This window comes from Passer montanus, unplaced genomic scaffold (assembly GCF_014805655.1).
Source record: "Passer montanus isolate IOZ18808 unplaced genomic scaffold, ASM1480565v1 scaffold16, whole genome shotgun sequence".
NCBI lineage: Eukaryota > Metazoa > Chordata > Aves > Passeriformes > Passeridae > Passer > Passer montanus.
The window spans coordinates 3,580,964-3,593,270 of NW_024363160.1; the positions used below are offsets into that span (position 1 = coordinate 3,580,964).

The following is a 12,307-nucleotide window of genomic DNA, read 5'->3' on the forward strand; positions in this document are numbered from 1 at the left end:
TTAAGGGATTAACAGTTACTGCAGAGTAAACAAAAGCACAAGGCGAAGTAGCACTATTCCTACCTAAAAACTAAGGGTGGAAGCTGTGGTATAAGCTTAATTTCAACACCTGAGTAAGACAAAAAGAGCAGGAGTAAGAGAAATAGCAAGAAGTCATTAAAGCTTGAGTGAATTTGGAAATTAAACTATGATGCTTTAGGGAAAAAAAGGCTAGGGATTTTTCCCATAGAAAAAGTTCAACTTTTGAAGGCTTTTGACAAATAATGAACTGCATTGGAGTTGAATTTCTTTTTAAATGTGGCTTACTAGATGGCAATTTATGGGAAGATAACCAACGCTGTGAACTGCAGGTGTGGCTCAATGTTTGGATGAGCTAGGGAAGAGGACAAAGTAGATTCTGTGTTTATTATTAGTCACCTGTGAAGCTTGAGTGTCATCACTAAGGCAGCACAGAGAAAAGAAGAGGGAGGTTTTTATCGAATTTTAACAAGTGTTATATGTCATGAAATAAAGCTTTGCATATGCTGCATCTGAAATGTAGGTTGTGCAATTTCTCTTCTGTGGGAGAAAGGTCACTGAGATAAACAAAAAAACCTCAACAAAATTAAAAAAAAAAATCTGTGTCTCATTACCATGTTACTGTTTTATGTTTACAGAATACAGGATTTTCTTCTCACGCTAAATGGGAGGAGATCAGAGTTGCGAAATCAGGATTGTTCTTTGACAAATGGAGTACTTCAACATTTTATCCTTTTGAACTTTCGTAATCAGACAGTTTTCAAGATGTGAGTCATGTTATGTTTTGTTGTCTCACATGTTGAGGGTAGAATTGGAAAATTAAATTAAAATTGCCCCTGAAATAAGTACTGCCTTTTAGATCAGTGAAAGAGAGATTCTAGATAAATTAAAATTTACAGTTCAGTGCTAAAGTTGCTAGTTTTCAGGATAGTTTTGTGGGATTAGATTTTTGTGAATACATGAATGGATTAATACGATTCTGTATTTATTTGTAGTTAATTTCTGTCTTCAACCAGAAGTTACTTTGAAGTTAAAAAAACAAATACTGTTAATTCCATTAATTCACATTGAAAACTGCCTTTTCAGGTGAGAATTCATAGCTAAGGCTTTTCTTCCCATGAAAAAAAAATATTACTGGTATCCTATTTACACTAATAAAAAATGTATCTACCAAATCACCACTACACAAAACTATAAATAGTACATAATCTGAATCTTATGTTGCTATGAATTCTTCTTTCTCTGTCTAGCAAAACAATGGGATGCCTGTAATGCAGATTAAAAAGTTGTCAATTTTGGTTGGTATCACCAAGCTTGAAAAAGATCTAGAATTTGAATGCATTTGGTACAAAGGATTTATGTTCTCTTTCTATAAGGGAAAAGCTTCCCACATTACCATACTAAGCTGACATATAATGTTTTTCAGAAGTGACACTCCATTTGAGTCAGAATTATTTGTAGTTTGCTACAAATGAAACATGAAAATCATATATCAATATTTAACATTTAAGGTGCTTTCACAGTTGTCATAGATATTTGACTTGTAATAAACATCTGTGATTTAAGGAGAGAACATCTGAAAATACTCAGCTGAAATAGTCAACTGCTCACCCATTCTGTTTTTATGTCATGGCTCTGGTTCATGGTAATTGTATCCCATATCAAGTCTTGTTTTTCCTGAGGGACATTAAATAAACCAACAGGCTGGACCAGTGTCATCTTGGTGTACAGACCTGTGAAATTAAATTCTTCAAGCTCTGTAAGTAGTATGCAGGGTCCAGTAAGGGCAGTGTGCAGTCCTGACGTGCACAGTTGAGGAATTGCTTCTCAGCCCTTGGGAACTGTGGTGGTTTATCACACATCTGTATCTGTAGAGGTTACTCAAGATGCTTCTTCAGTAGTTTTTATCTTGCTTCTAGGATGGCAAAACCAAACAGCTACTTCATTTTGAAAATTCTTTATCTTATTTATTGGTTATGAAGTCAGACTCACTTCTGTGCATTCCTAATAACACCATAAACTAGGTATTCGTTAACTCTTTGAGTCACCTGAGAAGCCTCCAGATCACAGATTTTAGAGATAAAATAAAATTACTAAATTATAATTAGGTTCACATCTTGGGGGTGTTATCACTGAGCATCTCCTGAATACTTGGATTTGACAGGCACAGTAATCAACCTGTTCACATGGGCTGTGGATGCTTTTGATGTGGAAGAACTTTTAATAATTACACAACATTACACTCTTGAATGCATTCATCTACTTAATTAAGTATAGGTCCTACCTAGTCCTCATTAAATTTTTACAGCTTTTGTCTTTATAAGTTTTTATCATTACAGCATTTAAAAGAGTTAGAGGACTCCTGCTGCCTAAAAACATGGCTTGACAATTACTACAAATTGGTAATTACAGCACATGGTGCCAAGCAATAGGACAAGAGGCAATGGGCAGAAACTGATGCACAGAAAGTTCCACTTGAACATGAGGAAGAGCCTCTTTACTGTGCAGGTGACTGTGCATTGGAGCAGACTGCCTGGTGTGGTTGTGGAGCCTCCCTCACTGGAGATGCTCAAGAACCTCCTGGATGTACCCCTGAACATTGTGCTCTGGGATGCCCCTGCTCCAGCAGGGAGGTTGGACCAGGTGACCCACTGTGGTCCCTTCCAACCTGACCCATTCTGTGATTCTGCATATTACTGAAGCAGGCAATTCCACCCCTTTTCCTAGCCCCATGTCCTGCTTCTTGCACTGCAGTAATTACAACTGTAATTATAACTGCATCTCCGCATAATATGAAATATTAGAGATATCAGAAAATTCTTTTCTGATCTGATGGAAATTACATTGGTAGTTTAGTCTTCCTGTGGATAAGATGAAAGCCACAGTGGCTTCAAAATTGTCAAATCCTAAACAAGAGAAGAAATGGAGGCATATGTCATGTGAGAATAAGATTAGCCTCTCCTGCAGGAACTGCCCTTGTAGCAGATTAGGAATAAGGTGAGACTTTTCTTTTCCTTAGCATCTTTTTATTCCTTTGAAAGTCCTGGGATGGAAATGACATTTTGCCTGTTACTATTATGAACTAAGATGAAAATTAAATATCCTGTTGAGGAAAAACCTACATAATCACTAAGGAATAAATCAACAATAAAATCTCAACAGCTCAAAGTTATCTTGAAATTTTAATTGAGTTTTAATAGGCAATTTTAATTTTTAGCTATGTGTGCAATTTATTACTTTCATATTCTTGATATAATATTGTATTGGTTTGATTCTGCATTTTTAGTTGATGGTTTCTGCAGGTGCACCAAGCTTGTTTATAAGATGATCTTCATTCCACAGAGTTTTTAAACTCAGTGCCCTTCCTAAATTGGCAGGTAGGAGCAGAAGAAGCAGTTGGCACAATTCCTCTGAGGGGCAGGGAGTCCTCCCTGCTCAGGAGAGGCAGCATCCTAGCTCTGCAGATTACAGCTGTGATGCCACTCAAGTAATGAGGGGAGTTAACATGAATGTGCAGTTGACTTCTGTGTAAGGAGACAAAATGAAAAGCTAAAAAGTACAACAGACACAGGCAAAAGAAATTGAGCTCTCGTGTCACTTTAGCATCAGGAATCATAAAGGAGCAGGTAGGACAGTTCAGTGTGTAGAAAAATGATATAGAAAAAAAAAAGGTGAGAACAGAGGAAAAAATGTTTGGTGATATTTGAAGACATTATGGACAACATAGGAATAGAATGTAAAATTGTAGGGACCCTAATCAAGACTTATATTTTACCTCTGTGAAACTGTCTTGGTATATCAGAAAATTATCTAATAAATGCAGTTTGAACATTAGTTGAATTTTTCCTATAAGGTTTTGCAAACACTGAAGAAAGGTGGATTTTTAGGTCAACTTCAAGAATATTTACCCAAAAAATTTTGGTAGGAGGTACAATTTCATTATTTGCTCCATATGTTTTCAATATGGGACACATAATCATGCAGTTGATCAGATCAGTGTAAAATAGCCTCTGAAATAATGAAGATAACAGATTATATTAAATCTTACCCCATAAACTTTTGAGTATTTGGGACCCAGTACTCTGATCCTTGAAATCTCTGGCAAAATTTAGGTTGACTGGTGACAGATCAGACTGCATTAGCTATATACTAAAGCAATCATTTTAAGAAACCAGTTATTGTGTCATCCATCTCTATACCTGCAACAGATTAGGAAGGGTTAACTGCAGAAGTGTTTTATTCTATGTTTTGCATAGGTGAAGGTCAAAACTGAAATGAAAACCAAGTTACAATGACTTGCTCCTAGTGAAATCTACCCTCTCTGGGAATTAGGGCCTTTCCTTAGTGGGATTACTGGATAACTTAAGAAGCTACTGATATTCATATATTTTTTCTGGGAGCCTGATAATAGTGTTTGTTTTCTTACTGTGCTTATGGGACTGATTCTCTAATCCCTATAGCATTATGCACAGTACAAAAACATCTCTGCAAGCCAGGTTACCAAGAAATGAGGAAAGGGAAAAACCCAATAAAACACAGGGATTATTCTCCAGATCCCCCTATTCCCATGATGACAAGGAGCTAAAAAAAATGTTTCACATATATATTAGGTATTGCATGACACTTTAAAAAACCAAGATGTGACAACAGTGATAAAAGACATCTTTGGTAGTCCTGTAAGAATAAACTCAAAGTGTATTCAGGGATGGGGGATTCTGCCCACGAGTTTCAGCTGTAGTGTAATGCTTTAATTACTTACATACCCAATTAAGATTGAGTAGGTAGTAATTAACTCATGCTCTATTTTATATGCAGGGCAAACTGTCCCTTGCTTTTCATGCCTACTATCCTCAGGAATAGGATTTGCAGCATAGATGAAGTTATCTCAGTACATAATACTTCAGAAAAAACAGTAGGTAACTTGTTTTTCATATTGAAAAGCTCTGTGTAATAGATTAAAAAAAAAACAAACTTATTGAGCATAAGGGCAGTTAAAAGCTATGTTTTTTTTTCAAAAGTGGATTTTCACCTAGAGATAATTTTCCTTTATTACAGAGTAGAAGTCATATTTGTACTGAATACAGTTTGCCTAAGACCACAAAGCTGATTTTTCCATGCAAAACAAGCTTGCAGTCTGTGAAGTGTTCTGGCATTCACAAGCTTATGCTGCTGCTTTATATCTTCTGACCTTCAACAGGGTTTTTTGGAAGAGGCTTAACAAACTGAGTATAATGGTTTGAAATCAGTTGTATCTCACTGTGATTACATCAACACAGATAGTCAATATGTCCATGTTTATAACTGAACACATGTCCATTGCTTAAACTTGATGTTCTTGCTGTCTTTGTGGCATATGGCATTAAGAGATGTATTTTAGGATAAACATATGTTTGGATCATGCAAAACAATGACAACTAGTAAAACAGAAATGTTTCACTTAGTGCTGTAACAGCCTAAATTCATTCTGAAGAACTGCAGGAAAGAGAAACCTTTACCAGCGCTATGCATCTGCTTAATGCAACAAATCCTCTGCAACTGAAATGGTCTTGCAAAAATCATATAATAATAAATACTGACTTCCAGGGAAAACATGGTTGAGCAATGTCAGGTTGCATGGCATCACAAGCCCATAGTTTGTGAATGAGAATTGAATTTAGAAGACAAATGTATAGGATGCAACTTACATGATGATACTTTCCCCATCCTTACTTTTGGTAGGCTAATTTCCTTTCCTACTCAAAAATCAACAAATATTGATCCTGTCTTCAGCAAATTCCTGCAAAGCCAAGAGGCTTGTTCACCTCTGCAGCTACCTCACAGGGCAAGGTTACTCCTGCTCTCTTCTTCTGCTTAAAGGGTTCTGCCTTTTAAGAAAACCCCAAAGTTTGTATGCTTGCTTTAATATCGACAACAGTGTTGATGCTGGATAAAAGTTGGAAACTGATGCTATGTTGTGCTGAGGTTTTGTTTTCCCTCCAGTTAACTTTTTTCAAAGTTAAGGATATTAAAAACATACCAGAAGGTGAAACCTGTACATAAAGGTAGTACTTGCATCACACCAAACAATATGGTTGGACCAGGTAGACAGGATTTTGGGTGCAGAACCCTTCTAGAGGTCTAAAATTAAAGAAGTTTTCAAAGGAAATACAAACTGCAAACAATTGTTCAATAATTTAATTTTTGCTTATAAGGCCATCTCTGAAGAAAAAATCAGGGCTACCACTGGAGCAGAGGTGTCTCAAGGATTTTTTAACATCATCAGAAAGGAGAGGGGTGAAGGGACAGAAGAAGGGGCTTCAGTGTTTTTGGAATGTGCAGCATAAGCAGTGGGAAGATGGGGATTATAATGACCTATAAAATCAGTTTCTCTGTTAAATCCTTAGTTTTACATAACCACTGGGATTATATATTTTATAGGTTGTCTTCGGATAAACATTTTTTCTAGATTTATCTTGAGGGTCCTTTAAGTCTGAAATACTACAGCAGAAATAACAGCTTTATGAAGTGTGTTTCCGCAAGCTGTTTAATTTATTGACTGCACACAGTCACTCTACTGAGTGCCGCCTGTTTATCTTCACCTACACAGATATGGCAATCATCTGGTGCAAAAGACAGCGATTATTCCAGTCCAGGAAAGGAAAATGTAGAATCCAGAAATGCTCTGACTCGTACACCACCAGAGACCAGTGCAGGAAAATCGGATGACCCTTGGCAGAGCAGCGCCCGGGGAAAGCACACAAGGAGAGCCAGGGAGCAGTGACAGCACATGGAGTAATGGGACACTGAAAGAGGAGGGATCTGGGTTAGATATCAGGAGGAAATTCTTCACTGTGAGGGCGGTGAGGCCTGGAGGAGGAGGTTGCGGATGCCCCATCCCGGGCACTGCTGGAAGGGGCTCCGGGCAGCCCGGTCCGGCGGGTCCCTGCCCATGGCGGGCGTGTCGGACCTGGACGAGCTTCAAATTCCCTTCCCACTCCTGAACATTCAGTGGCTCCATGATTGTAGGGCCCTCCCAGCAGGGCACACCAGGCGTGAGGGGAGCCCGGAGAAACCCACGAAAGGGAGGGGCGCAGTCCGCATTAACTGAGTCACTCAAACACCCTGCGCTTGCAGCTCTGGAAACCTTCACAAGCGGAAGCCGGCTGGGGACCAACCCCGTCCCGGGTGCCGGTGAAGGACACCGCGGGGCGAGCGGGGTAAGGGCAGCGCACAAACAAACAGCGCCCGCCCGCCCGCGCCGCCCGCGTTCCTCGGGCCCGCCCGCACTGCCCTCGCCCCACCACAAGCCCCGCGCACGCGCAGCCGCCCAACGGGCGGGCAGGGCCACGTGACCGGGGAGCGCGCGGGGCGGGGCCGCCCCGGCGGCGGCGCAGAGGGGAGGGGGAGGAGGCGGATCCATCATGGCGTCGATGCAGGTGAGGCGGCTGCGGCGGAGCCCCGGCAGCGCTGGGGCCGGGCGGCGGCGGCGGGAGCCGGCAGCGGCCGTTCCGCCGGGCACGTGCGTGCGCGGCGCGGCGCCGAGGGGGGAACCGGCCGGGCAGAGGTCGAGGGCGTCGAGGTCGCGGGTAGCGGGGCCGGGGCGGGCAGGTGGCGGCGGGGAAGGGCCGGGATGGAGGTGAGACGCGCAGAGGTGTGAGGGGCGAGGCTGGCACCCGGGCGGGGCGGGCGCGGGGGCGGCACCGGGCCCGGGGCGCGGGGGAAGAGGCGCCCCAGGGAGGCGTCTGGCAGCGGTGCCGCCGCTTCCTGGGCAGGGAGGGAAGGGCGAGGGGATCCCGGGACTGGGGGGGCCGCAGCCCCGCTGGCGCCCTGGGAATGGGAATCCCACCGAGCTGGGGGGCGGTCAGCGGGACCCTCCCCGTGGCATCGTGGGGACCGTGACCAGCAGCTCCGAGTTCCCGGGGTTCTGGCGCTGTAATTCCCCCGCACACCGGGGACCGGGCAGGCACGTCCTGCTCCAAGCCGCGCGTTGCCCGTGGGGTTCTCTCGCTCTCCGTGGGGTCAGCTCTGTGCACAGGTAACGTCTGGCGTTCCCGGCCGGATGGCATTGCTGTAGGTGCAGTAGGATGGAACATCCTGCCGCCTGACAGGTATTTCCAGCTGAATTATTCATTCATACCTACTCCGAAGGGGTTCCTAAATAGGGGCTGCAGAAATTGCTCTGGTAGAATGGATTACTTTCACTGTGTGCTGCTCTGAGTGGGTGGTGCTTTATTACGACTGGGGCAGGAGAAAAGCTCTCTAGGTTTTGTGGTTGTGGCCCTGTTTCTCCTTATCTAACAGCAACTTCTCTTTTTCCTTGGATGTTTATAGTTTTCCATTTTATTTTTATATTTGGATCATCCAGACCTCCTTTCCTCTCATTTTAGTCTAGGATAGCTTACAATTTTTGTCACTAGTAATAGCACGGAAAGAATGTACAAAATGGGTGAAATTTGTTTAATTTTCCTAATAACCTGGATTTAGGATAGCTAGGAAGAGTTAAAATGTCAAATTATTGAACTGTATAGGATAAAAATTATTCTCCTGAAGTTTAGAAGCAAAACTTCCCCCCCATTCCATGGTGTGTCTTTCAGAGTTACTGAAATGAAACGAGATCAAGAAATTGAACATGCTGTACAGAATGTTCTTTTAGCAGTAGCTTGGGCAGGTAGTCTGATGTGCCTCAGTTTTATTAGCTCTGTCTAGCAAATGCATTTTTGCAGTGCTCTTCTAATCTGCAGACTTTTACAAGCTCAACTGCAAAATAGAGGCTGTAGTTTATTAAGAAGTGTGTGAAAGGTAGGAAAATGCCCCTGGGAAAGTGGCACTCAGTAAAAGGACTCGGTGGAGCTGTGTTGTGTCGCGGTCTCTGGCCCAGTGAATGACCTTCTGCAGCCTGCCTCACCCTAATTCCTGTCGCTCCCTCTGTAAAGGGGAAAAAATGGTTACATATTAAATAAGGTTGTGGAGGATGCATGAATGACAAGTGTTGCCTAAATGTCAGATGTGTGGAGGGTAATACTCTCTTCCTGAAATTGCAGCCCTTTTAAGCCTGATGTTGTAACTGCTTTCATTTTAGCAATACCAGCTGTAAGATGACACTTTTTGTTTTCTTACGTGATGTTCTGTTGTCTTTGGATAAGAGATTCAAGGACATTTATGAAGGTTTTTTTGGTCTATATATGGCTAATTGCATGATGCTCTAATTACTCTTTCTTATGTTTAGTAATTTAGTAATGTAGTTTAGCATGTTGGAAAGGAGTTGTAAACAGGAAGCATAAATGAAAATTCAGTAAGTGAACTAGTAAGTTTATTGTAGACATGCTCCCAGGTGAGCAAGATTTCAAGACTCTGAATTCTGTCAACATTTAAGTGTTCAGTGTGAAAAAATGTTTCACAAAGGAAAATATATCTATATCTATAATTTTAAGTGGTTTTTTGGTTCAGAATAATTTATTATAATTACTGCTGTCTTCTAAGTTGCCTGACACAAAAAAGAGATGTCCTTTTTCTGATTAACTGTAGTGGTTTTAAATACACAGTGCTTATCTGAAATGTTTGTGTAACTGGTTGCCATCTCTGACTGTACCAGGGGTCTGACACTGTACTATTATGACAATATTATGGATTTATTGATAAAAGTGATACATTGGTGCACAGAGTAAGTTCTAGTTACTTCTTAAACTGCTGTAATTTTATACAACAGTGTATGATGCCCCAGGTTAATGACATTTTATTTTTACAGATCCACTGAAAAGTCTTGGATTAAGTTACAGGAGTTATCTGATTAGCCTGTTCTTAGTCAGTCTACAGTGAAGCTTGTAAGAAATTGCCTCTTTTTGCTCTGGGCATCGACCTGAGCCGTTACTGCAGTTCAGTGGGTGCACAGTAACTTGTGACTTGGAGCCTTTGTGTGTATCATTAAACTCATAGTGATTTTTGTCTGTGTGGACAGTCTTTAATGGGGTCTACAGTGAAGCTTGTAACAAATTGCCTCTTTTTGCTAATGGCTCTGGGCATCGACCTGAGCCGTTACTGCAGTTCAGTGGGTGCACAGTAACTTGTGACTTGGAGCCTTTGTGTGTATCATTAAACTCATAGTGATTTTTGTCTGTGTGGACAGTCTTTAATGGGAGTTTTCTGTCACCTTTTTTTCTGCAATAATAGAAGCCAGTGCTTATGAGAGGTTGTGTTTTGTTTTCTAACCACAGTGTTGTTGCTAATTTGCCATTGCTGGACCAGTTTAAACCTGGTTTGCATAACTTTAGGCAAATAATATCTTTTCTTTAAAAAACAGCTAACACACCCCAGACAGGCCTTTAAAGGAAGAGCACTTATTTTCAAGAATTTTCCCAGAAAAAGCCCAAGCTTGTGCAATGTTCTTCTGGATAAAATCACATAAATACTCTGAAAAGGTACAAGTAATGTAGAACAAGGGAAGAGAATGGATTTGCTTTCAGAAATTTTAATATAGCATCTTTACTAATCTGAAGCCTTTAAAGGCAAATGCTTAAGAAATAGTAAACAGTTGTTCTCAGAACAGCTGGAAACACAGGACTTCCATTATGAATGGAAGAGCAGGTAAAAATAGAGTAAGGAAGTTCATTTGAAAATGTACAGAAAATGTCAGTGCTGTACAAAGTGTTAAATAATTAAAGCCTTTCCCTCAGTGTCCAGATATGAACTATTTGCATCATAAATTTGAAATATTTATTTTATTGATAATACTGGCATCTTAATTACTATGATTTACCTTTCACTTCCTTTTAGTTTTAATACTACAAACTCTGGATTTATTTAAATTGTGAGAATATTTAGAGGGATGGTTTTAGGTTTTTTATCACCAGAATAGCTTCTCACATATTCTGTAAAGTTAGGCACATAAGACTTGTGCTTGTAGGTATTTACATCTGATTGAATGCAGAGCTAATGTAATTAATGGCACAAACAACTTCAGTAAAGAGTGTAGCATGTTAGCTTTCACTGTGCTTCTGTGTTATGCCTCAAAAACTGCTCTGGTGGATGCCATCAAAGTACACGTACACAACAAAATAAAGTGCTACTTTAAAAATCTTGTTCCATCAATAGCATTTTTTAAAAGGTGTGTCTAAGCAGCCATTTAATAAAATGTGTGAGATTACAATGCAGAATTCATGGCCAGTTTGAGATCCCAGTGAACTTGTATCACAGAATGCAAGCTAGTAACAATACGAAAACTTCCCACAAATTTCACCCCAATATTTTCAGTCAGTGGTAGGGGTTGAGGAAAATATTTACAGGCCACTGAAATTTCCAGAAAAAACACATACACTCCTGGTTACACTTCCTTTTATTCTTTACCTGTGCTTCTAGTGTTAGTGGAAATTCTGTGTTTCCAGCTGTTCTCAGAACAATTACTTATTGCACAATCTTTGCTCAACACTGGCAGTGTTTTTATTTAATGATTTGGCAATAATTTGTTCTTATTTAAAAGCTTTGTCCAAAAAAAGTAGTAAACTATTTTTATGGTGTGTTCTCAGAAAAGCCAAAGCCCCAGTCTTAAGTGAGGAAAGCTTTCAGGGAATTGGAACTTGGATGGTTATGCACATTGGTTCTGTACTGTGAAATATCACAGTACGGGGTGCTATTTGTGTTGTTTCAAAAAAGAAAAAAGAGAAAATGAGTGAGTACTGTAGCTATATAACCAATTCTGGGATATAAACAGAATAAAATTATTGGTAGTCAATAAAGTATTGAGTGGTTCCATTGGTGAAATGCTGTTGAAGATAAACATTTCAGTAATTATTTAAACTGAGAAATGTGAGTACCATAATTAAAACCAGAATGAGTAGACAGTAAAAATAATTTCCTCTGTCCACTAAGAGATTGTTAGTGCTGTACATAACCTTTGGTAATCAGTTTGTACTGATGTGTGCTGTATTAGCTTTGGCAGATAACCATGCTAGAGTGAAGTAAGATAAATACAAAATTTTTAGTAATTTTACCAAGATGAGTTAATTTTATCTTGGGAGTTTATTAATAAAGTTTTGTCTTGACTATCAACTAAAGTTTAAAATTTACAGTCTTCATTCAGTAAAGATAAATAAAATAGAAGTTATGGCTTTAGGCCCTAAGGAGTCTTGTTTTTGTATCTGTCTGTGTAAATAGAATTTTGGGAAATACTTTGTTGTGCAGCAGCTGCAGAATTTTTGAGCTAGGGTGGAAGAATTCACTTCAGAGAAAGAAAGCAGTAGTAGAAAAGCTAATTGAAACAAGTGTCCCCTGAGCACTATCAGCAGTTCTTCTTTACAAATAGACTAACTATACAGCT

The 12,307-nt window shown here is 40.3% G+C and overlaps 1 protein-coding gene across 8 annotated transcripts in view; it reads left to right on the plus strand.

The window, feature by feature from the left end:
• The first annotated feature begins 7,367 nt into the window (after positions 1-7,367).
• UBE2W (ubiquitin conjugating enzyme E2 W) overlaps positions 7,368-12,307 on the plus strand; it is a 31,832-nt gene continuing 26,892 nt past the window's right edge. For 5 of the 8 annotated variants that reach the window (XR_005626829.1, XR_005626827.1, XR_005626828.1 and 2 more), the window contains exon 1: positions 7,368-7,433. Coding sequence is in view for 4 of the 8 variants with exons in the window: in XM_039702817.1 (XP_039558751.1) it covers positions 7,419-7,433 (15 nt within the window). In the remaining 4 variants the exon portion in view is untranslated. Of the gene's footprint in view, positions 7,434-7,610; positions 7,634-7,683; positions 8,106-12,307 lie in introns of those variants that run through there. The other 3 variants (XM_039702820.1, XM_039702818.1, XM_039702819.1) reach the window with 3 other exon arrangements.